This window comes from Bufo bufo, chromosome 3, assembly GCF_905171765.1.
Source record: "Bufo bufo chromosome 3, aBufBuf1.1, whole genome shotgun sequence".
Classification (NCBI taxonomy): domain Eukaryota; kingdom Metazoa; phylum Chordata; class Amphibia; order Anura; family Bufonidae; genus Bufo; species Bufo bufo.
This window is the reverse complement of record NC_053391.1, coordinates 701,927,941-701,953,910: the sequence shown is the minus strand read 5'-3', so window position 1 is coordinate 701,953,910 and position 25,970 is coordinate 701,927,941. Positions and strand designations below refer to the sequence as shown.

The 25,970-nt window shown below is 45.5% G+C and overlaps 1 protein-coding gene across 1 annotated transcript; it reads right to left on the bottom strand.

Annotated features, from left to right (window-relative positions):
- Positions 1-10,720: 10,720 nt before the first annotated feature.
- On the bottom strand, positions 10,721-11,749 carry LOC120994134 (olfactory receptor 52A1-like). The gene has a single exon (XM_040422589.1). It carries the CDS (start codon positions 11,741-11,743, stop codon positions 10,721-10,723), a length of 1,023 nt encoding a protein of 340 aa, XP_040278523.1. The 5' UTR covers positions 11,744-11,749.
- Between the last annotated feature and the right edge of the window lie 14,221 nt (positions 11,750-25,970).

Sequence of the window (25,970 nt, the reverse complement as noted above, 5' to 3'; positions counted from 1 at the left end):
TTGACAGACACCTGACTGTGGGCAGATGAGCAGGAACTGCTGAAGGTGAGAGATGGAGTGGCGGGTGGTTGAGAGGGGGCAGGGAGGACAGCAGTGGTTGACGTGGCTGAAGATGCAGGACCAGGAGGAGCATGGTGGCTTTGAGTTTGTGTGCTGCTTGTACTCATGTGTTGATCCCATAGGCGTTTGTGATGTGAGATCATGTGCCTTCGCAAAGCAGTTGTACCAAGGTGGGTGTTGGACTTCCCACGACTCAGTTTCTTTTGGCACAGGTTGCAAATGGCATTGCTTTTATCAGAGGCAGACACACAAAAAAAATGCCACACTGCTGAGCTTTGCAATGACGGCATTCTAGTGGTGGCAACAGCATGCGTTGACTGGCGTGCTGTCTGGCTGACCCCAGGTGCCGATACATGCTGTCTGACTGTGCCACTAACTCCTTGCGACGACCTCCCCCTGCTTCCAACTCGTCTCCTCATTCTCTCTGTCTCCCCTTCAGAACTTTCCCCCTCTTCTTCTCTTCGAGCAGGCACCCACGTGGCATCCGTGGACACATCGTCATCATCAACCGCTTCACTTGTATCTGACACCTCAGCAAAGGAAGCAGCAGCGGGTACAACATCATCATCATCACACTGTACGTCCATGTGTGTAATCCTGCCTGACTGAGACATATCCCCGTAATCTACATCATCTGGCAATAATGGTTGCGCATCACTAATTGCATCCAACTGATGTGTAAATAACTCCTCTGACGGATCAAGTGAAGCGGCTGTGGTGGCTGTGGTGGTAGTGGCGACGGGCGGGTGCGTGGTAACTTGAGAGCAGGTGACCGAAGCTGAGTTGGAGGAGGATGGTGCGTCAAGGTTCTTAGCGGAAGCTGTTGAAGATTGGGTGTCCTGTCTAAGCCAGTCAACTACGTCCTCTGAATTTTTCGGGTTCAGGGTACGTGGCCTCTGAAAACTGGGCATTATTCCAGGGACAGTGGAAATCACAGCACCACGACCACGACGGCCCCTGCGGGGTGGCCTGCCTCTGCCTGTCATTTTTTTTTTAGATAAGTGGTACTACGCGTGCTAGGTACTGTGCCACCCGGTATGAGTGGTTGGCACTGGCAGTGGGCACACTACAGTCTGTGGAAGTGGGCCTGACACACACTGGCAGCAGGCAAGCAACTGAATTTAGACTACTGTCTAAAAATTAAATGCCTTATTTATCGGCAAGCTACTGTGCCACCCGGTATCAGTGGTTGGCACTGGCAGTGGGCACACTACAGTCAGTGGAAGAGGGCCTGACACACACTGGCAGCAGGCAAGCAACTGAAATTACACTAAAGTGTAAAAATTAAATGCCTTATTTATCGGCAAGCTACTGTGCCACCCGGTATGAATGGTTGGCACTGGCAGTGGGCACACTACAGTCAGTGGAAGAGGGCCTGACACACACTGGCAGCAGGCAAGCAACTGAATTTAGACTACTGTCTAAAAATTAAATGCCTTATTTATCGGCAAGCTACTGTGCCACCCGGTATCAGTGGTTGGCACTGGCAGTGGGCACACTACAGTCAGTGGAAGCGGGCCTGACACACACTGGCAGCAGGCAAGCAACTGAAATTACACTAAAGTGTAAAAATTAAATGCCTTATTTATCGACAAGCTACTGTGCCACCCGGTATCAGTGGTTGGCACTGGCAGTGGGCACACTACAGTCAGTGGAAGCGGGCCTGACACACACTGGCAGCAGGCAAGCAACTGAATTTAGACTACTGTCTAAAAATTAAATGCCTTATTTATCGGCAAGCTACTGTGCCACCCGGTATCAGTGGTTGGCACTGGCAGTGGGCACACTACAGTCAGTAGAAGCGGGCCTGACACACACTGGCAGCAGGCAAGCAACTGAAATTACACTAAAGTGTAAAAATTAAATGCCTTATTTATCGGCAAGCTACTGTGCCACCCGGTATGAGTGGTTGGCACTGGCAGTGGGCACACTACAGTCAGTGGAAGAGGGCCTGACACACTGACTGGCAGCAGGCAAGCAACTGAATTTAGACTACTGTCTAAAAATTAAATGCCTTATTTATCGGCAAGCTACTGTGCCACCCGGTATCAGTGGTTGGCACTGGCAGTGGGCACACTACAGTCAGTGGAAGCGGGCCTGACACACACTGGCAGCAGGCAAGCAACTGAAATTACACTAAAGTGTAAAAATTAAATGCCTTATTTATCGGCAAGCTACTGTGCCACCCGGTATCAGTGGTTGGCACTGGCAGTGGGCACACTACAGTCAGTAGAAGCGGGCCTGACACACACTGGCAGCAGGCAAGCAACTGAAATTACACTAAAGTGTAAAAATTAAATGCCTTATTTATCGGCAAGCTACTGTGCCACCCGGTATGAGTGGTTGGCACTGGCAGTGGGCACACTACAGTCAGTGGAAGAGGGCCTGACACACTGACTGGCAGCAGGCAAGCAACTGAATTTAAACTACTGTCTAAAAATTAAATGCCTTATTTATCGGCAAGCTACTGTGCCACCCGGTATCAGTGGTTGGCACTGGCAGTGGGCACACTACAGTCAGTGGAAGCGGGCCTGACACACACTGGCAGCAGGCAAGCAACTGAAATTACACTAAAGTGTAAAAATTAAATGCCTTATTTATCGGCAAGCTACTGTGCCACCCGGTATCAGTGGTTGGCACTGGCAGTGGGCACACTACAGTCAGTTGAAGTCGGCCTGACACACACTAGCAGCAGGCAAGCAGCTGAAATTACACTAAAGTGTAAAAATTAAATGCCTTTTTTATGCAAAGTCCTGTGCCAGCCGGTATGAGTGGTGGGCACTGGCAGTGGGCACACTACAGTCAGTGGAAGTCAGCCTGACACACACTGGCAGGCAACTAACCTTAGATTAAAGTGTAAAAATTAAGTGCCTATTTTTTAAGCAAAGTCCTGTGCCACTCGGTATGACAGGGGTGGGCACTGGCAGTGGGCACACTACAGTCAGTTGAAGTCGGCCTGACACACACTAGCAGCAGGCAAGCAGCTGAAATTACATTAAAGTGTAAAAATTAAATGCCTTTTTTAAGCAAAGTCCTGTGCCAGCCGGTATGAGTGGTGGGCACTGGCAGTGGGCACACTACAGTCAGTGGAAGTCAGCCTGACACACACTGGCAGGCAACTAACCTTAGATTAAAGTGTAAAAATTAAGTGCCTATTTTTTAAGCAAAGTCCTGTGCCACTCGGTATGACAGGGGTGGGCACTGGCAGTGGGCACACTACAGTCAGTTGAAGTCGGCCTGACACACACTAGCAGCAGGCAAGCAGCTGAAATTACACTAAAGTGTAAAAATTAAATGCCTTTTTTATGCAAAGTCCTGTGCCAGCCGGTATGAGTGGTGGGCACTGGCAGTGGGCACACTACAGTCAGTGGAAGTCAGCCTGACACACACTGGCAGGCAACTAACCTTAGATTAAAGTGTAAAAATTAAGTGCCTATTTTTTAAGCAAAGTCCTGTGCCACTCGGTATGACAGGGGTGGGCACTGGCAGTGGGCACACTACAGTCAGTTGAAGTCGGCCTGACACACACTAGCAGCAGGCAAGCAGCTGAAATTACATTAAAGTGTAAAAATTAAATGCCTTTTTTAAGCAAAGTCCAGTGCCAGCCGGTATGAGTGGTGGGCACTGGCAGTGGGCACACTACAGTCAGTGGAAGTCAGCCTGACACACACTGGCAGGCAACTAACCTTAGATTAAAGTGTAAAAATTAAGTGCCTATTTTTTAAGCAAAGTCCTGTGCCACTCGGTATGACAGGGGTGGGCACTGGCAGTGGGCACACTACAGTCAGTTGAAGTCGGCCTGACACACACTAGCAGCAGGCAAGCAGCTGAAATTACACTAAAGTGTAAAAATTAAATGCCTTTTTTATGCAAAGTCCTGTGCCAGCCGGTATGAGTGGTGGGCACTGGCAGTGGGCACACTACAGTCAGTGGAAGTCAGCCTGACACACACTGGCAGGCAACTAACCTTAGATTAAAGTGTAAAAATTAAGTGCCTATTTTTTAAGCAAAGTCCTGTGCCACTCGGTATGACAGGGGTGGGCACTGGCAGTGGGCACACTACAGTCAGTTGAAGTCGGCCTGACACACACTAGCAGCAGGCAAGCAGCTGAAATTACATTAAAGTGTAAAAATTAAATGCCTTTTTTAAGCAAAGTCCTGTGCCAGCCGGTATGAGTGGTGGGCACTGGCAGTGGGCACACTACAGTCAGTGGAAGTCAGCCTGACACACACTGGCAGGCAACTAACCTTAGATTAAAGTGTAAAAATTAAGTGCCTATTTTTTAAGCAAAGTCCTGTGCCACTCGGTATGACAGGGGTGGGCACTGGCAGTGGGCACACTACAGTCAGTTGAAGTCGGCCTGACACACACTAGCAGCAGGCAAGCAGCTGAAATTACATTAAAGTGTAAAAATTAAATGCCTTTTTTAAGCAAAGTCCTGTGCCAGCCGGTATGAGTGGTGGGCACTGGCAGTGGGCACACTACAGTCAGTGGAAGTCAGCCTGACACACACTGGCAGGCAACTAACCTTAGATTAAAGTGTAAAAATTAAGTGCCTATTTTTTAAGCAAAGTCCTGTGCCACTCGGGATGACAGGGGTGGGCACTGGCAGTGGGCACACTACAGTCAGTTGAAGTCGGCCTGACACACACTGGCAGGCAACTAACCTTAGATTAAAGTGTAAAAATGAAGTGCCTTTTTTTTAAGCAAAGTCCTGTGCCACACGGGATGACAGGGGTGGGCACTGGCAGTGGGCACACTACAGTCAGTTGAAGTCGGCCTGACACACACTAGCAGCAGGCAAGCAGCTGAAATTACACTAAAGTGTAAAAATTAAATGCCTTTTTTATGCAAAGTCCTGTGCCAGCCGGTATGAGTGGTGGGCACTGGCAGTGGGCACACTACAGTCAGTGGAAGTCAGCCTGACACACACTGGCAGGCAACTAACCTTAGATTAAAGTGTAAAAATTAAGTGCCTTTTTTTAAGCAAAGTCCTGTGCCACACGGAATGACAGGGGTGAGCACTGGCAGTGGGCACACTACAGTCTGTGGGCCTGCAGCTCCTCACACACAGGCAGGCCAGGCAACTGCAATATGTATATAAAGGAAAAAAAAAAAGCAGACTAATGTTGCAGCCCTAAAAAGGGCTTTTTGGGGTGCTGTCAGGACGCTGTCCTTACAGCAGAGATCAGATGAGTCTTTCAGGACTGGAGTGGACACTGAATTCACTAGCCTAGCTATCGATTTCCCAATTAAATCAGCAGCAGTTACAGTCTCCCTCCTCTCACTAAGACTGCAGCTTCAGAATGAATCTAAAATGGATGCTGTGCAGGAGGTGGGAGGGTCTGGGAGGGAGGGTATGCTGCTGATTGGCTGGAATGTGTCTGCTGACTGTGAGGTACAGGGTCAAAGTTTGCTCAATGATGATGTATAGGGGGCGGACCGAACATCGCATGTGTTCGCCCGGCAGAGGCGAACGCGAACAAGCTATGTTCGCCGGGAACTGTTCGCCGTCGGATAGTTCGGGCCATCTCTAGTCATGCTGTTCTGCACCTCGTTTACCTGGGCGAATGGAGTCACACAGGAGAGGAACTGCTCTGTGTCCTTCAGCAAGAAATCGAATCCTGGCTTTCTCTGCGACAACTCAAAATCTGAACCATGGTAACCGACAATGGGAAGAACATGGTGTCAGTGCTGCGTCAAGGAGGGCTGAGCCATGCGCCCTGCATGGTGCACATGTTCAATCTGGTTGTCAAGCGGTTCCTGAAGTCTTAAACCCATCTGCAAGACATCCTAAAAATGGCCAGGAAACTTTCCATGTACTTCAGCCAGTGACACCTGCCGTTTGCTCAGGACCTTTGAGGAGGCAACGTTATTTGTCAGCCAGGACTACGGGATGAACAATGTCATTCCACTGCTTCATGTCCTGGAACAGATGCTGGTGAATCTGGCTGGTCAGGGAACTGGAGACGTGTCGCATACATCTCATGGCCACATGAGCCCTGTGGGGGCTGAACTGGAGGAGAAGGAGTAGAAGGACATTGGAGCACAAGCAATGTGTAGCGAAATGGGTGGTTTTTCTACACAGGTAACAGGAGAGGAGGAGCAGGAGCAGCCGGAGGAGCAAGAGGGAGATAAGGAAGACAAGACAGAGGACCCAGACACACCGTGGCAGTATACCATGGAGATCGAGGCAGGGAGTCCTTCTGAGTCACTTGTACAAATGGCCCGATGCATACTCACTTGTTTGCGTAGTGACAGACGAATTGTCGCCATTCGGCAGAGGGATGACTTCTGGCTCTTCACCTTGTTGGACCCTCGGTACCGGTCCAAAATGGGGGCCTTTTTTACACCCGCTGAGAGGGAGGACAAACTGAACTACTATAGAGACATCCTATGAAGTCATTTGGCGGATGCCTAACTTCCCCATCTTTCATCCTCTCGCAGGTCAGACCGGCGGGGCTCTTCCACTGCCATGGCTGCTAGGGAGGGGTGGGGTGGCAGGAGCAGCACCAGCTCCATCAGCAGCCGCCTGAGTCTAGAGTCACTGATGAGCAGCTTTCTTCACTCGCATAGTGAAGAAACTACTCACCAGCAGCTAGATATAGAGCAGAACCTGAACCAGCAGGTGGTGGCATACTTGGACAGTACCCTGCCACCCCACATTGAAGATCTGCTGGACTACCGGGGAGCCAAACTGGATTTGTGGCCGCAACTGGCCGAGTTTGCCCAGGAAAAGCTGTCCTGCCCGGCCAGTAGTGTGGCATCAGAGCAGGTGTTTAGTGCGGCGGGGGCCATAATGACCCCAGGAAAACTCGCCTGTCCACCCAAAATGTGGAGAGACTGACCTTTGTCAAGATGAATCAGATGTGGATCAGCCAGGATTTCCACCCACCAACGCCTGATGCATCAGACTAGATCATCCATGGTGACACACCAACACTTTGATAAAAGAGACCGGATTCTTATGGCTACCTGCCTCAGCTACTATTCTGATGCTGCCACCCGCCTGATGCCACACATCTGATGCCAGGTTTCTTCTTTCACCCACCATCTTCAGCTGGTACTGGTATTGTCTCCCACCTCCCTACTCTGTCACCGGGTCACTTTGTGTTCTCCTCATGCTGCTGCCACCTCCACATTATATTACCTTGCCACTCTGTGGTCTCCTCATGCTGCTGCCACCTCCACACTATGTCACCTTGTCACTCTGTGGTTCCTGCTGCTGCTGCAACCTCCACACTGTCATTGTGCCACTCTGTGGTCTCCTCCTGATGCTGCTTCCAGACTCTGTCATTGGGCCACTCTGTGGTCTCCTCATGCTTCTTCCACCTCACACTATGTCATAGGTCCACTCTGCCACTATTTTGCCTTTTGGCCTGACTGACATCATCATTTATTTGACCTTTAATCTGATCTGTCAGAAGGAAGGAAAAATGAGACGCACAACGGATCCTGTCTGTGTAGCAGCTGTAAGGCCTGTATGGTCCCATCAGAATTGGCTTGTGTTTTGGTAGCCAAAAGCAGGAGTGGGTACAAAACACAGAAGACATGCAAATATTCCGTTAAGGTGTCATCTCTGTTTTGGATCCACTCCTGTTTTTTTGGGCATTAGCAATACTGATGGATTACTGACCAAATGCTGACCGAGTGAAGGCGTATGCTCCACAGACAGGATCTGTTTTTTGGGGGTTATTGTTCTGAAGGATCAGAGGAAGGGAAAAATAATCAGTTACGTCAACACAACCTTACTGCTGACCCCCTCTCCACTCTGTCGGGGGCTCTACTTGTATAAACGTTTAATAGAACAGGTTCTGTAGACATCTATGTGGAATCAGCTGACGGCGGTGTAAAAGGAGCGCGCTTCTTCATGGCGCTAACATCGACCTGTAAGGCTGAGTTCACACTTGAGTTATTTGTTCGGTTTTGGCCCCGTGACTGCCCAAATAAGTGAAGTGTGCAGTGATTGTAAGAGCGACGCCTGTCATCTGCATGTCATACGGACTCACAGTATTATTTCACTACCAAAGCAGACTCCCTATTCGTGTTACTGCAAGGCACAGTGTTCTACATCCACTATAGAGGCACAGTGTTCTACACCACTATAGAGGCTCTCTACAGCCCGGAAATAGCTGTTTTTTAATGGAATTTTATGGAATTTTTCGGAAAATTCTGTGAACTCGTCGAATCGAATGTTTGAGAAATTCGCTCGTCTATACTTTACATCCTCAAAATAATTGAAAAGATAAACCAAACACTCACTGAGCTGCTAAGAACTGTACCCCCTAATCCGAGGGCTGATTATTCAGCTCTGCTAACTGAACTGGTGTACCTCTACCACGACATTATCCACTGTTCTACTGGGTACACTCCTTACTACCTTATGTTTGGCTTTCAAGGAGACCTTTACCAAATCTTACTTACTTAGCAGCAGATCTTACTTTAGATGTATCAGTCCCTGATGCCATAAATCCTTTGCCACAAACTAACTGGGTGATTGATTACTACAGATTTTTACAAGATTACTAAAGAGAACAGGTTTAAACTGTAAAAACGAGGGTTTGGCGTCACTCAATATCCGGCATCAATATAGGCAAGGCAAAAGACAATATTCAGGAAATATTATTTATAATAATCGGTGTCTTCCTTGTAATAATCGGTGTCTCGGTAATAATCGGTGTCTTCCTTGTATCCGACCAGTGTGGGACGATACAAAGAAGACACCGATTATTACAAGCGAACGCTGTACTTATTTGAAAACCCCGCCTGAAAGAGGAAGTCACCTGACCTACCCGGCTAAATCACGTGGGACGCCACGGCCAGGTCCTGGAAGGTCAGAGCTGTTTGCAATATTCAGCAATACGGGGAAGTGTCGATAGGCGAACCCGCCTCTAAAGGTCCTTGCAGCTCACAGCCAAGCAGCCGCACGGCCAACAGGAGTGATCTTTGTAGCTTATAAACCAAGCAGCTCACAGCCAAGCGGCTGCACGTTTAACAGGAGTGATCCTTGCAGCCCATAGCCAAGCACCTGCACGGCTAACAGGAGTGGTAAAGTACATCTACAATTATTTAAAGTGCTTTAAACCAACTGAACTGTTATTGGCTCTACCTCGTAATTCACCATATATGAACTTTGCAACAATATTAGAGACTGAATATAGAACTTAATACAGAGGTCCTAATACGCTATATGTGCAATTTTTACAATTTTTAAAGTTTTTATTTTAAGTATTTTATTGTCATTTTATTTTGTTATCCTATACAACATGTTCTGAGTCATCTAATAAATAATATTTCCTGAATATTGTCTTTTGCCTTGCCTATATTGATGCCGGATATTGAGTGACGCCAAACCCTCGTTTTTCCAATTTGTACTCTCAACAGCAACAGGGAGTGCTGTGTGGCAGTGCACCTATTCTATCGTATTATCAGTGAGTGAGCCACCAAACCTTGAACTAGGTTTAAACTGTGTCTAAATAAAATTGTTCCAGAAGAACCCTTACTTGTGGAATCACAAACTGAGGAACCAAAACTGTAGATGTAGATCCACTACATTGTTTCCTGTTACCATTGATCAACTTACTTGTCCCAGTTGGGAATGCTCCAGTACAACATCAGTCTGGAGGAACACTTCAAGGAGAAGCTTCCCTCATGACCAAGGAACCTGCTACAAAGGAGCTACAGAGCCAGGGTAAGAGACTTGTGTGTTTTTTGGCTATCCTAGACTTGCCCTAAAGACTCTCCAGAAATTACTATTTCATCTTGTTTGCAACATTTAAGTCATGTTCCTGGAGATGGTACAGTATTGTGCCCAGGGAGTGGACTCATGTCCTTGAACCTTCTGAGATGTTCTTAGTTATTTATTCAAAGATATTTCGGACTGTCCTGGATTTTACTAATGTTGTACCAGGCTGGCAACCCCTGGTAACATGGTTGAAATGACTATGGCTCTTGTCACCCTGCAGCTAATGCTTTATATGTCTGCTACAAGTATGCTTAACCTTGGTCTTTTGCAGGGAGAAGACAGCAACATATATAAAGTGAAAATATGGTACTATATATAAAGGCAAGCTTGCGCCTAATGTCCTCTTAGTGCCTTATTCTTATGGCACGAGAACCCTAGGGATGGCTTTTATGAAGCATGGGGGTATGCAGTCTCCTCACTGCAAACTGGTGAAAGTGTTAATGTCACTTTATTTCATGCACTGTATTATGTCCTATAGGCTGGTTATGGTGTGGGGAGTTCTCTAGTACCTAGGCAAGGCTGGCACCACCACTTCCCCTGTAGGAGGAAATAGAAGTCAGTGTCTAGTGAATTGCAGAATGTGCACGGCTAGAGAGCAGGATGGAGCAGAAACACGGGGAATCTTCTTACCCTGTGGATTAAAAGTCTGTCGATCTGATATAGGTGACCGATACTGACGATAGGTCATCATTATAAAAAAAAAAAGCGAACAACCCCTTTAAACTGAGGCTACAGAGATCTCTGTATCTGGTGGGAGAATAACAAGCTTCCAGTTAACCACCATATTAAACAGGACAGAAAGGATCCACAGTCCAGACACTGTATTGCAGGATTCCGGGGGAGCACTATACAGTATAAGGCAGTAGCAGATGTTACATAAGCCGATTACACATACGTCACCGCTGCCTGTGGTTTCAATGGGACACTGTACTGTTTAATTTCCTAATTCCTGAGATCTTATGGCAGGTTCTCTTCTCAGCACCATTCAAAATTCTTACATTTTTTTCAAATTTTTCTTTTAGGATTTTCCAGGTCTCCTCACGGATCAGGGTTGTCTTAATTCCATAGATAAGTGGGTTAAGCATGGGTGGAACCAAGAGATAGCTGTCAGAGAAGATAATATGGACATAAGGAGGAATCTTCTTGCCATATCGGTGGGATAAGAAAGAGAATATGGCAATACTGTAAAAGCTGAGGAACACGCACATATGAGGGGTACACGTGTTAAATGCTTTCAGACGAGCGTCTTTAGATGGAAGACGGAAGACGGCATTGAAAATCATGGTATACGATAGGAGGATGAAAAGCAAATCAAAACCAAGGGTGGTGAAAGCCACAAATAGGCCAAGTATACTGTTCACTCGGATGTCAGCAGCTGCGAGCTTCACCACCGCCATGTGCTCACAGTAGGAATGTGCAATGATGTTGGTCTTGAAAGCAGGAAACCTCCTGATCAAAACAATACAAGGGCCGTCCAGAACAACTGCCCGGACCATAAACACAATGACCAGTCTGGTTATCAGTCTAGTGGTTATTATGGAGTTATACCGGAGAGGCTTATATATAGCAATGTAGCGGTCATACGCCATGGAAAGCAAGAACCCAGATTCAATACCGGTGAAGCTGTGAATGAAGAACATCTGGAGAAGACACCCATTAAAGCTAATGGCTCTGTCATTGAACCAGAAGATGGACAAGATTTTGGGGGAAATGCTTGTAGAAAGAAGACAGTCATTGAATGCCAACATAGAGAGGAATATAAACATAGGCTGGTGGAGTCTTGGAGACATGAGGATGACAATTATCACCATGATGTTCCCCAGCAAAGCCAATACATACATGATACAGAATGGGATTGAGATCCAGATATGTTCATGTTCTAGTCCTGGAATACCAACCAGTATGAAGTCGGTGGGATAGAAGGTGGAATTTGCCATGTTCTCCGGCAGGGAATTTGCCATCTTCTCTGGCAGAGTGTGGACAAACATAACTCTCTGCTCTGGTCTTATCTGTAGAAACTATAGGTGATCCTGAAGATGAGATACAGTTGAAGAAATTCAGCTCTCATTGTCCTAGGCTACATGGACAACACAAGTATTCTAGCACTCAATGTCAGTCTGCTTCATTTAAAGCTAAGATAAAAGGTGTAAAAAGTATTCCTTTATCCCAGCACTGGTGTGACCACATCTACTGAAATACACTGACATAAACTTGTCCGTGTAATAGAATAGATTCCAGGACTTTGTGTCATCAGCAAAAAGACACACCTTACCATCGAGGCCTTCTGCAATTTCGCTGATAAAGATATTAAACAATATGGGTCCCAGAACAGATCCCTGAGGTTCTACCAATTGCAAACTACAAATTGCAAGCTACAGTTGCAAACTGTGAACTACTTAACCACCTCAGCCCCTATAGCTTAAACCCCCTTAATGATCAGGCCACTTTTTACACTTCTGCACTACACTACTTTGACCGTTTATTGCTCGGTCATGCAACTTACCACCCAAATGAATTTTACCATGGTACAAAAATGTGAATTTCCGCTTTTTGAAGCAGCTCTGACTTTCTGCCATGTTTCCTGAGGTTCTACAATGGCCAGACAGAGAAATATCTCGGCAAAGACAACTTTTCCCATTTTTTTATACAAAGTTGGCATTTGACCGAGATATTTCTCTCACCCAGCATGGGTATATGTAAAATGACACCCCAAAACACATTCCCCAACTTCTCCTGAGTACGGCGATACCAGATGTGTGACAATTTTTTGCAGCCTAGGTGGGCAAAGGGGCCCACATTCCAAAGAGCACCTTTAGGATTTCACAGGTCATTTTTTACACATTTTGATTTCAAACTACTTACCACACATTAGGGCCCCTAGAATGCCAGGGCAGTATAACTACCCCACAATTGACCCCATTTTGGAAAGAAGACACCCCAAGGTATTTCGTGATGGGCATAGTGAGTTCATGAAAGTTTTTATTTTTTGTCACAAGTTAGTGGAATATGAGACTTTGTAAGAAAATAAATAAATAAAAAAAAAAATCATAATTTTCCGCTAACTTGTGACAAAAAATAAAAAATTCTAGGAACTCGCCATGCCCCTCACGGAATACCTTGGGGTGTCTTCTTTCCAAAATGGGGTCACTTGTGGGGTAGTTATACTGCCCTGGCAATTTAGGGGCCCTAATGTGTGGGAAGTATTTTGAAATCAAAATGTGTAAAAAATGACCTGTGAAATCCTAAAGGTGCTCTTTGGAATGTGGGCCCCTTTGCCCACCTAGGCTGCAAAAAATTGTCACACATCTGATATCGCCGTACTCAGGAGAAGTAGGGCAATGTGTTTTGGGGTGTCTTTTTACATATACTCATGCTGGGTGAGAGAAATATCTCGGCAAAAGACAACTTTTCCCATTTTTTTTTATACAAAGTTGGCATTTGACCAAGATATTTATCTCACCGAGCATGGGTATATGTAAAATGACACCTCAAAACACATTGCCCAACTTCTCCTGAGTAAGGCGATACCAGATGTGTAACACGTTTTTGCAGCCTAGATGCGCAAAGGGGCCCAAATTCCTTTTATGAGGGCATTTTTAGACATTTGGATCCCAGACTTCTTCTCACGCTTTAGGGCCCCTAAAAAGCCAGGGTAGTATAAATACCCCACATGTGACCCCATTTTGGAAATAAGACGCCCCAAGGTATTCAATGAGGGGCATGGCGAGTTCATAGAAATTATTTTTTTTTTGGCACAAGTTAGCGGAAATTGATTTTTTTTTAGTTCTTTCTCACAAAGTCTCCCTTTTCGCTAACTTGGGACAAAAATTTCAATCTTTCATGGACTCAATATGCCCCTCACGGAATACCTTGGGGTGTCTTCTTTCCGAAATGGGGTCACATGTGGGGTATTTATACTGCCCTGGCATTTTAGGGGCCCTAAAGCGTGAGAAGATGTCTGGAATATAAATGTCTAAAAAATTTTACGCATTTGGATTCTGTGAGGGGTATGGTGAGTTCATGTGAGATTTTATTTTTTGACACAAGTTATAGGAATATGAAACTTTGTAAGAAAAAAATAAAATAAAAAATTCCACTAACTTGGGGCAAAAAAATGTCTGAATGGAGCCTTACAGGGGGGTGATCAATGACAGGGGGGTGATCAATAACAGGGGGGTGATCAGCGAGTGTATATGGGGTTATCACCACCCTGTCATTGATAACCCCCCTGTAAGGCTCCATTCAGACGTCCGTATGTGTTTTGCGGATCCGATCCATGTATCCGTGGATCCGTAAAAAACATACGGACGTCTGAATGGAGCCTTACAGGGGGGTGATCAATGACAGGGGGGTGATCAATGACAGGGGGATGATCAGGGAGTCTATATGGGGTGATCACCCCCCTGTCATTGATCACCCCCCTGTAAGGCTCCATTCAGACGTCCGTATGTGTTTTGCGGATCCGATCAATGTATCCGTGGATCCATAAAAAACATACAGACGTCTGAATGGAGCCTTACAGGGGGGGATCAATGACAGGGGGTTGATCAGGGAGTCTATATGGGATGATCACCCCCCCTGTCATTGATCACCCCCCTGTAAGGCTCCATTCAGATGTCCGTATGTGTTTTGCGGATCCGATCCATGTATCCGTGGATCCGTAAAAAACATACGGACGTCTGAATGGAGCCTTACAGGGGGTTGATCAATGACAGGGGGGTGATCAGGGAGTCTATATGGGGTGATCCCCCCCCTGTAAGGCTCCATTCAGACGTCTGTATGTGTTTTGCGGATCCGATCCATGTATCCGTGGATCCGTAAAAAACATACGGACGTCTGAATGGAGCGCTACAGGGGGGTGATCAATGACAGGGGGGTGATCAATGACAGGGGGATGATCAGGGAGTCTATATGGGGTGATCACCCCCCTGTCATTGATCACCCCCCTGTAAGGCTCCATTCAGACGTCCGTATGTGTTTTGCGGATCCGATACATGTATCCGTGGATCCATAAAAAACATACGGACGTCTGAATGGAGCCTTACAGGGGGGTGATCAATGACAGGGGGTTGATCAGGGAGTCTATATGGGATGATCACCCCCCCTGTCATTGATCACCCCCCTGTAAGGCTTCATTCAGATGTCCGTATGTGTTTTGCGGATCCGATCCATGTATCCGTGGATCCGTAAAAAACATACGGACGTCTGAATGGAGCCTTACAGGGGGTTTGATCAATGACAGGGGGGTGATAAGGGAGTTTATATGGGGTGATCCCCCCCCTGTAAGGCTCCATTCAGACGTCTGTATGTGTTTTGCGGATCCGATCCATGTATCCGTGGATCCGTAAAAAACATACAGACGTCTGAATGGAGCCTTACAGGGGGGTGATCAATGACAGGGGGGTGATCAATGACAGGGGGGTGATCAGGGAGTCTATATGGGGTGATCACCCCCCTGTCATTGATCATCCCCCTGTAAGGCTCCATTCAGACGTTCGTATGTGTTTTGCGGATCCGATCCATGTATCCGTGGATCCGTAAAAAAACATACGGACGTCTGAATGGAGCCTTACAAGGGGGTGATCAATGACAGGGGGGTGATCAGGGAGTCTATATTGGGTGATCAGGGGTGAATAAGGGGTTAATAAGTGACGGAGGGGTGTAGTGTAGAGGTGTTTGGTGCTACTTATTACAGAGCTGCCTGTGTCCTCTGGTGGTCGATCCAAGCAAAAGGGACCACCAGAGGACCAGGTAGCAGGTATATTAGACGTTGTTATCAAAACAGCGTCTAATATACCTGTTAGGGGTTAAAAAAATCGCATCTCCAGCTTGCCAGCGAACGATCGCCGCTGGCAGGCTGGAGATCCACTCGCTTACCTTCCGGTTCCTGTGAATGCGCGCGCCTATATGCGCGCGTTCACAGGAAATCTCGCGTCTCGCGAGATGACACATATATGCGTGACTGTGCGCTGAGCTGCCGCCTCCGGAACGCGATCCTGCGTTAGGCGGTCCGAAGGCGGTTAATAAACCATACAATTTGCAGCCATACCGGATCATACTCAACCAATCTCCAAATAGTTACTGCATACTGCAAACTGCAAACCAAGTTTAGCCAGTAGAACTGTTAAATCTCAAATATACCTCTCAGAGAGATCATAAAGTGCTTAAATAACTTAAAGTGAGATTACAGATACTGAAGAGAGAAATACAAACCGGATTCCAAAAAAGTTGGGACACTATACAAATCGTGAATAAAAACTGAATGCAATGATGTGGAGGTGCCAACTTCTAATATTTTATTCAGAATAGAACATAAATCACGGAACAAAAGTTTAAACTGAGAAAATGTACCATTTTAAGGGAAAAATATGTTGAATCAGAATTTCAAGGTGTCAACAAATCCCCAAAAAGTTGGGACAAGGCCATTTTCCCCACTGTGTGGCATCTCCCCTTCTTCTTACAACACTCAACAGACGTCTGGGGACCGAGGAGACCAGTTTCTCAAGTTTAGAAATAGGAATGCTCTCCCATTCTTGTCTAATCCAGGCCTCTAACTGTTCAATCGTCTTGGGCCTTCTTTGTTGCACCTTCCTCTTTATGATGCGCCAAATGTTCTCTATAGGTGAAAGATCTGGACTGCAGACCGGCCATTTCAGTACCCGGATCCTTCTCCTACGCAGCCATGATGTTGTGATTGATGCAGAATGTGGTCTGGCATTATCTTGTTGAAAAATGCAGGGTCTTCCCTGAAAAAGATGACGTCTGGATGGGAGCATATGTTGTTCTAGAACCTGAATATATTTTTCTGCATTGATGGTGCCTTTCCAGACATGCAAGCTGCCCATGCCACACGCACTCATGCAACCCCATACCATCAGAGATGCAGGCTTCTGAACTGAGCCTTGATAACAACTTGGGTTGTCCTTGTCCTCTTTGGTCCGGATGACATGGCGTCCCAGATTTCCAAAAAGAACTTTGAATCGTGACTCGTCTGACCACAGAACAGTCTTCCATTTTGCCACACTCCATTTCAAATGATCCCTGGCCCAGTAAAAACGCCTGAGCTTGTGGATCTTGCTTAGAAATGGCTTCTTCTTTGCACTGTAGAGTTTCAGCTGGCAACGGCGGATGGCACGGTGGATTGTGTTCACTGACAATGGTTTCTGGAAGTATTCCTAAGCCCATTCTGGGATTTCCTTTACAGTAGCATTCCTGTTTGTGGTGCAGTGTCGTTTAAGGGCCCGGAGATCACGGGCATCCAGTATGGTTTTACCGCCTTGACCCTTACGCACAGAGATTGTTCCAGATTCTCTGAATCTTCGGATGATGTTATGCACAGTTGATGATGATAGATGCAAAGTCTTTGCAATTTTTCGCTGGGTAACACCTTTCTGATATTGCTCCACTATCTTTCTGCGCAACATTGTGGGAATTGGTGATCCTCTACCCATCTTGGCTTCTGAGAGACACTGCCACTCTGAGAAGCTCTTTTTATACCCAATCATGTTGCCAATTGACCTAATTAGTGTTAATTGGTCTTCCAGCTCTTCGTTATGCTCAAATTTACTTTTTCCAGCCTCTTATTGCTACTTGTCCCAACTTTTTGGGGATTTGTTGACACCGTGAAAATTGGAATCAACGTATTTTTCCTTTAAAATGATACATTTACTCGGATTAAACGTTTGATCTGTCATCTACGTTCTATTACAAATAACATATTGACATTTGCCATCTCCACATCATTGCATTCAGTTTTTATTCACAATTTGTTTAGTGTCCCAACTTTTTTGGAATCCGGTTTGTATATCCACCATGTTATGTTGAATGACAAGATTGAACATTTGAACCACCATCTTATGCATACCGCCATTTTGTGATATCTTTTCAACGCGTGTTTTGTACATGGACTATCTGCTGCAGATGCGGCAGTGATATATATGAAGAAAAGTTGAAGTTAATAAAGAAGTTATTTCAAGCATTTGGTGTGCTCTTTAAACCTACTGTTTCCATAGAACGGCGCTAGAGGAATTACAGAGTAATAGACAGTCTGGTTAGACTAAAAGTCAGAGATATCAAAATTCTTCTAATGCCACAGCGCAAAAGACACTTCATAGTGCTGCGCCTGCCACACCATTCCAGTGTGCCTGGTGTTTTCACCAGTGTTTATGACCTTAGTTGGTCAACTGCCAAGTACACCGGGACCATCTCAGGAGATAGTACTCTGGTCGTTCACCTGCAGCGAAGTCCACAACCTTGTACAGGGGTGAGTACCCGGTATGTGTTTAAATAACGCTCTTAGGCTTTGGCCTAATTCCACAACCATTGGTCATATGCATATCTGTAACAGGTGGTTTGGGGGAAGATGCTGCTGCTAGTCGATGAGGGATGGCCAGCAGACAAGGCTGCTAAGAGGTGTTATTGTGCATCACAGTGGTATTTATATGGTGCTGATGAGGAGGTATTCTGTACTGCACAGTGGTATTTTTATATGGTGCTGATGAGGAGGTATTCTGTACTGCACAGTGGTATTTATATGGTGCTGATGAGGAGGTACTTTGTGCTGCACAGTAGTATTTATATCGTGCTGATAAGGAGGTACTTTGTGCTGCACAGTGGTATTTATATGGTGCTAATGAGGAGTTATTCTGTACTGCACAATGGTTTTTATATGGTGCTGATGAGGAGGTATTCTGTGCTGCACAGTGGTATTTATATGGTGCTGATGAGGAGGTATTCTGTGGTGCACAGTGGTATTTATATGGTGCTGATGAGGAGGTATTCTGTGCTGCACAGTGGTATTTATATGGTGCTGATGAGGAGGTATTCTGTACTGCACAGTGGTATTTATATGCTGCTAATGAGGAGGTATTCTGTGCTGCACTGAGGTATTTATATGGTGCTGATGAGGAGGTATTCTTTACTGCACAGTGGTATTTATATGGTGCTGATGAGGAGGTATTCTGTGCTGCACAGTGGCATTTATATGGTGCTGATGAGGAGGTATTCTGTACTGCACAATGGTATTTATATGGTGCTGATGAGGAGGTATTCTGTACTGCACAGTAGTATTTATATGGTGCTGATGAGGAGGTATTCTGTGCTGCACAGTGGTATTTATATGGTACTGATGAGAAGGTATTCTGTGCTGTACAGTGGTATTTATATGGTGCTGATGAGGAGGTATTCTGTGCTGTACAGTGGTATTTATATGGTGCTGATGAGGAGGTATTCTGTACTGCACAATGGTATTTATATGGTGCTGATGAGGAGGTATTCTGTACTGCACAGTAGTATTTATATGGTGCTGATGAGGAGGTATTCTGTGCTGCACAGTGGTATTTATATGGTGCTGATGAGGAGGTATTCTGTGCTGCACAGTGGTATTTATATGGTGCTGATGAGGAGGTATTCTGTGCTGCACAGTGGTATTTATATGGTAATGATGAGGAGGTATTCTGTGCTGCACAGTGGTATTTATATGGTGCTGATGAGGAGATACTTTGTGCTGCACAGTGGTATTTATATGGTGCTGATGAGGAGGTATTCTGTACTGCACAATGGTATTTATATGGTGCTGATGAGGAGGTACTCTGTACTGCACAGTGGTATTTATATGGTGCTGATGAGGAGGTATTCTGTGCTGCACTGTGGTATTTATATGGTGCTGATGAGGAGGTATTCTGTACTGCACAGTGGTATTTATATGGTGCTGATGAGGAGGTATTCTGTACTGCACAGTGGTATTTATATGGTGCTGATGAGGAGGTATTCTGTACTGCACAGTGGTATTTATATGGTGCTGATGAGGAGATACTTTGTGCTGCACAGTGGTATTTATATGGTGCTGATGAGGAGGTATTCTGTACTGCACAATGGTATTTATATGGTGCTGATGAGGAGGTACTCTGTACTGCACAGTGGTATTTATATGGTGCTGATGAGGAGGTATTCTGTGCTGCACTGTGGTATTTATATGGTGCTGATGAGGAGGTATTCTGTACTGCACAGTGGTATTTATATGGTGCTGATGAGGAGGTATTCTGTACTGCACAATGGTATTTATATGGTGCTGATGAGGAGGTACTCTGTACTGCACAGTGGTATTTATATGGTGCTGATGAGGAGGTATTCTGTGCTGCACTGTGGTATTTATATGGTGCTGATGAGGAGGTATTCTGTACTGCACAGTGGTATTTATATGGTGCTGATGAGGAGGTATTCTGTACTGCACAGTGGTATTTATATGGTGCTGATGAGGAGGTATTCTGTACTGCACTGTGGTATTTATATGGTGCTGAGGAGAAGGTATTCTGTACTGCACAGTAGTATTTATATGGTGCTGATGAGGAGGTATTCTGTACTGCACAGTGGTATTTATATGATGCTGATGAGGAGGTATTCTGTACTGCACAATGGTATTTATATGGTGCTGATGAGGAGGTATTCTGTACTGCACAGTGGTATTTATATGGTGCTGATGAGGAGGTATTCTGTGCTGCACAGTGGTATTTATATGGTGCTGATGAGGAGGTATTCTGTGCTGCACAGTGGTATTTTTTTTGTGCTGATGAGGAGGTATTCTGTACTGCACTGTGGTATTTATATGGTGCTGAGGAGAAGGTATTCTGTAATGCACAGTAGTATTTATATGGTGCTGATGAGGAGGTATTCTGTGCTGCACAGTGGTATTTATATGATGCTGATGAGGAGGTATTCTGTACTGCACAGTGCTATTTATATGGTGCTGATGAGGAGGTATTCTGTACTGCACTGTGGTATTTATATGGTGCTGATGAGGAGGTATTCTGTGCTGCACAGTGGTATTTATATGGTGCTGATAAGGAGGTATTCTGTGCTGCACAGTGGTATTTATATGATGCTGATGAGGAGGTATTCTGTACTGCACAGTGCTATTTATATGGTGCTGATGAGGAGGTATTCTATGCTGCACAGTGGTATTTATATGGTGCTGATGAGGAGGTATTCTGTACTGCACAGTAGTATTTATATGGTGCTGATGAGGAGGTATTCTGTGCTGCACAGTTGTATTTATATGGTGCTGATGAGGAGGTATTCTGTGCTGCACTGTGGTATTTATATGGTGCTGATGAGAAGGTATTCTGTGCTGCACAGTGGTATTTATATGGTAATGATGAGGAGGTATTCTGTACTGCACTGTGGTATTTATATGGTGCTGATGAGGAGGTATTCTGTGCTGCACAGTGGTATTTATATGGTGCTGATGAGGAGGTATTCTGTGCTGCACAGCGGTATTTATATGGTGCTGATGAGGAGGTATTCTGTGCTGCACTGTGGTATTTATATGGTGCTGATGAGGAGGTATTCTGTGCTGCACAGTGGTATTTATAAGGTGCTGATGAGGAGGTATTCTGTGCTGCACAGTGGTATTTATATGGTTCTGATGAGGAGGTATTCTGTGCTGTACAGTTGTATTGGATGCTGCTGCGCGGAGGTATTTTGAGTTTTGTCATGGCTCCTCATGCTGTTGGGGAGGAAATGAACGACCTTGATCATGTTATCAGGCATTTCTGTTGTCCAGAGAGTTCAGAAAGGGGGTTGTGTGATTGTGCTGCTCTGTAATCCCAGCCCGACCCTGGTGAAATAGTGGAACTTAAGATCAGCACCAAGTGAGGTCTGCACCGAACAAGGAAAAACAGTGACACAAGGGTTAAATAAAAAAAAATCCTGTCTTGTCAGTGGTTACAGCAGAATCCAGGAAAGAAACAGGAAAAAACAGAAAATAAATCCTGCTCGGCCGAGCTGTAACTATACAAGTGCTGGACCCAACTGCACTAGGAGCACAATGGTGCTGAGACCCAACAATAACAACCTACCTCAGCACAGATCTGCCCCAGACATACAGATGCCGTAATGTACATTTCAAAGAAGTTGTGGGTGCAGTTAATTAACCCATTAGTTTGATACTTAAAGTTGTTGTCTCATCTCAAATATTGGTGGCGTATCGCTAGGATTTGCCACTAATGTCAGAAAAGGGTTGTTCCCACTTCTGGGTCTTGCACCTATTTCTACAACAGGAGCCCCAAAGTGAAGGAGAGTGCCCATGTACAGCCACCTCTCCACCTCCATGGGACTGCCATAGAAGTAAATGGAGATTGCTTTGTATCACCCTCTGCTGACACCCAGAACTCTTTTTTATTTTTCTGTGAGGACTTTTTGGGATACATGGCACCTTTTGAAAAAAATTTTATAAATTTTTTGGTGAGGTGAAGTGACCAAAAATACATAAATTCTGGCACTGGGGTTTTTGTTATGGCCTTCACCATGTGGGTTATATAATGGGATATTTTAATGAGTCATTGCTTTTACCGCAGCATCTGAGTGGTTAAAATTACAAGACTGGAGTTACCTCTGACCCCGACAGTTAGAACCCAGAATCAATGGCTGGAGGGCAGTTCTGAGCCTGTGTCACTGACATGACGTACTATTGCAACACGGAACGACCTTCCTGCTATGACTTCTTAGAGTGTCCATGATCAGGAAGGGGTTAACTAGCAGCCTACTTCTAATAGCCGAGACGGTCCAGAGATAGAGGAACCCATCTGACTAGTCCCAAATCCAACCTCGAGCTTGTTTTCCAGAAAGCATGAGCTTTTCACAACAGACCAGACATTCCCTGGAGCTTAGGACACATATGAAAAGATTCTAGAGAACCACGGGGAGATTTCTCAAGATCTACATTTTTTACGGCGGTCTTGTTATCCCCTTCTCCACTGGAGGATGCTCTTAATTTTTGGCAAGCTGAATGCCTTCTCCGGTCTCGCATATTCTTCTCTGTTCGAGCCTGTGGGGTTGGACACTTTTACCTACATGTCAGTCAGTGTGTTCAAGACAGAACTTACCATCAAATGTAGCTTTCCTGATCCAAGTTACATTGTGAGATTGATATTTGTTACATAAAAATGTAAAAAAAAACACTGTACTTCCAAATAGGACACAGGTCTGTAAGCCACATAAAATAATGATCTATTAAAGATAATCTCAGGGATTCAAGGACCCATTGGTCGCTGAGAATTCATGGCAGGGCTCATTCACACGGTGAACCCTGTTCTAGAACATTGTAAATTGTGTTAAAGATGGAGCCTTTTCTAAAGTCAAAAACATTTTTTGTTACAAGAGAAGTCCAGAAAATGAGAAGAAACATTGAGAGTTGCTGACAGTATACAAAACTAGATGTGTAAATATTAACCCCTGGGAGCAGCACACAAATACAGGAGATGATTGTCAGCTCTGAGGACAAACACTGCAAACCCAGCAACATGACAACCTTCCTGATCTACTGAGAGGTGACCATGGATGGGGAGCTGAGGAGACATATCTGTACTGGGAGCACATGTCTATCATACATAACAAGGAGGACACAATGACCATGGTGACCCAGTGCCTACACTGACCTGAGGACTCCACTCCAATCATCTTCTGGCTGTAGCATCCATAGACTCACCTGTGCTTTGTGCAGATCTGACGTCCTCTCCGACTGCGAGACTTTATATCTGAGAGATGTCCCAACAGGATTCTCTGTAAAGCTCAACAGACAAAATAATGATCTTCCCGGACTCCGTGGAGCAGATGACACAGACCTAATGTGCAAGAAATCTGGGGACAGTGTGGAGCGGCCCCTGTAGAGAGTCCTTCAGAGTTGGAGAAAGATTAACTCTAAAAATCTCCACCAAGAATGATACTAGATGAGTGTTTCTGATTTTGGGCAATCTCAAATTATCAACTCCAAACCACCACCTGAAGAGCAACTTGACTTGGTGAAATGTCAATCAAAGGCGCAGCTTAAAGTATAAATGAGCAAATGTCTAAAAAATCATGTCAGGTCAGATTCTAGTAGGTAACAAAATTTGATTTGTGTCTGAATCGATTCTACCCAAATGAAAAGAGTTCCAATTGCCCTGAAAATTGGTATATGTCACTTATAGGACTTTTTTTTAAAAATTTTCTCTTTGTCTTTCTCTTTTTTTCTGTTAATTTTTGCTCTTTCTCCTCCCTTGACCGCAATGACAGCAATGGAAAATAATTTTGGAGTGACACTGACAAAAATAGTTATGGGGAAACGTAAGTTTGTTCGTGTTAACAGAGTGTTTAACAACACACCGCGCCGTCATATGTGTTCTACCTTTTCATACTAGAAACTTTCCAAAAGTTGTCCAATATTGTGGGACAGATTGTGCTTAAACACATGGTGTCACAGGAAAAAAACTGTGGCTTGTTGGGACGAGGGATACAAAATTTTGCCTTAGGCTACTTTCACACTAGCGTTCAGAGCGGGTCCGTCTGATGTTTCATCAGACGGATCCGCTCCTATAATGCAGACGTTTGTATCCGTTCAGAACGGATCCGTCTGCATTATAACTTAGAAATATTTCTAAGTGTGAAAGTAGCCCGAACGTATCCGTCCAGACTTTACATTGAAAGTCAATGGGGACGGATCAGTTTGAAGATTGAGCCATATAGTGTCATCTTCAAACGGATCCGTCCCCATTGACTTACATTGTAAGTCTGGACGGATCCACTCGCCTCCGCACGGCCAGGCGGACACCCGAACGCTGCAAGCAGCGTTCAGGTGTCCGCCTGCTGAGCGGAGCGGAGGCTGAACGCCGCCAGACTGATGCATTCTGAGCGGATCCGCGTCCATTCGGAATGCATTAGGGCTGGACGGATGCGTTCGGGGCCGCTTGTGAGAGCCTTCAAACGGAGCTCACGAGCGGACACCTGAACGCTAGTGTGAAAGTAGCCTTAACTGGGCAGATCCCTGCCCCTGTTTATATACAAACACTTTAATGTAATAAGAAACAAGTGGCTTGTTTTGAAAAAGTGTCTAAAATTTTTCCCTTTTTGACCTCTCTTTTGGAGGGAGGAAAACATTTCCCCATTTTGCTTTGATAGCGAAGGTCTAAAAACATGGCTATCCGGTAATCATCATCCTCATCCTCCAGCTCTTACACCACCAACTCCTTCTCCTCCTTTAGTGGCAGCTCCTCATTCTCCATGGTACTTTCTCCAGGTGGGACCCCAACAGCTTCACGGTGACCAGCAAGATTCTTCTTCCACCTTGCCCCTTGTTGCATCTTCGTCATCATAAATATCAGCTCAGGGGGATGACATAGTTCATGCCACAGCTGTTCTTACTGACAACTCTGGTGGCCTCTTCATAGGGCCTGAGTACAGGACAGGTATCTCTGATGAACTGCCACAGCCTGACCTTAAAACTAGTGATGAGCGAACTTGGACCGCCACGTTCGGGACCATACCGGACATTTGGGTGTCCGTGTACTGAGCCAGAACCTGGATTTTGGCGCCAAAGTCTGTGTCCGTTGTTTGTACTTTAAATAAAGCTCGTTGAAAACCAATCAACAAGCGATTAAGCTGTGGGCACTTGGAAGCCTTCACAGTCAAGCCTAGTATTGGGATGGCTGTGATTGGCCGGCGCACCATGTGACCATGCATGAATAAATACTGGATCGCATGGGTCGCCGCCATTCTGCTCTGACTAATGTAGGGACAGGACGCTGCTGCAGGCAGGAGAGGGTTAGGCCTGAGCGTGCAGTACAGCTCCTCTGCACCAGTGAGACAGAAATACCAGACTTAATCCTGCTGTTCAGCCCGAGGGTGACCTGTTGGCATTTTTTTTCGGTGCAATCCTACCCCTTTGCACCTGTGACAGGTAAATATAATAGCTAATCAGTCTGGTAAATGTGTGGGTGAGACCTACCTACTTTTGTGGTGCAAAAATTTTTTACTTGCCACCATCAAAGGGGTATATAATAGTTATTCAGCTGGTTAATTGGGTCGTTGTGACCTACCTATATATATATTTTTTGTTTTAAAATACACTATACTTGCCACCGTCACGGCTAAAATATAATAGTTATACAGTTGGTTAGTTGGGTCGGTGTGACCTACCAATTTTTTTTTCCAATCACCTCTTTTGCATCCGTGTCAGGCAATATTGTGGGTGACTGTAACAAAATGAGGAGAGCATCAACTAGGGGACGTGGCCCTGGTTGTGGTGCTGCTGGTGTTGGTGTTGGTGGAGCTCCTGCTGCAGTTCTTTCACGTTGTCTCTCACCCGATCCCCTGCTGAATGCGCAGAGTTGGAACCATCAGCCCACGGGCATC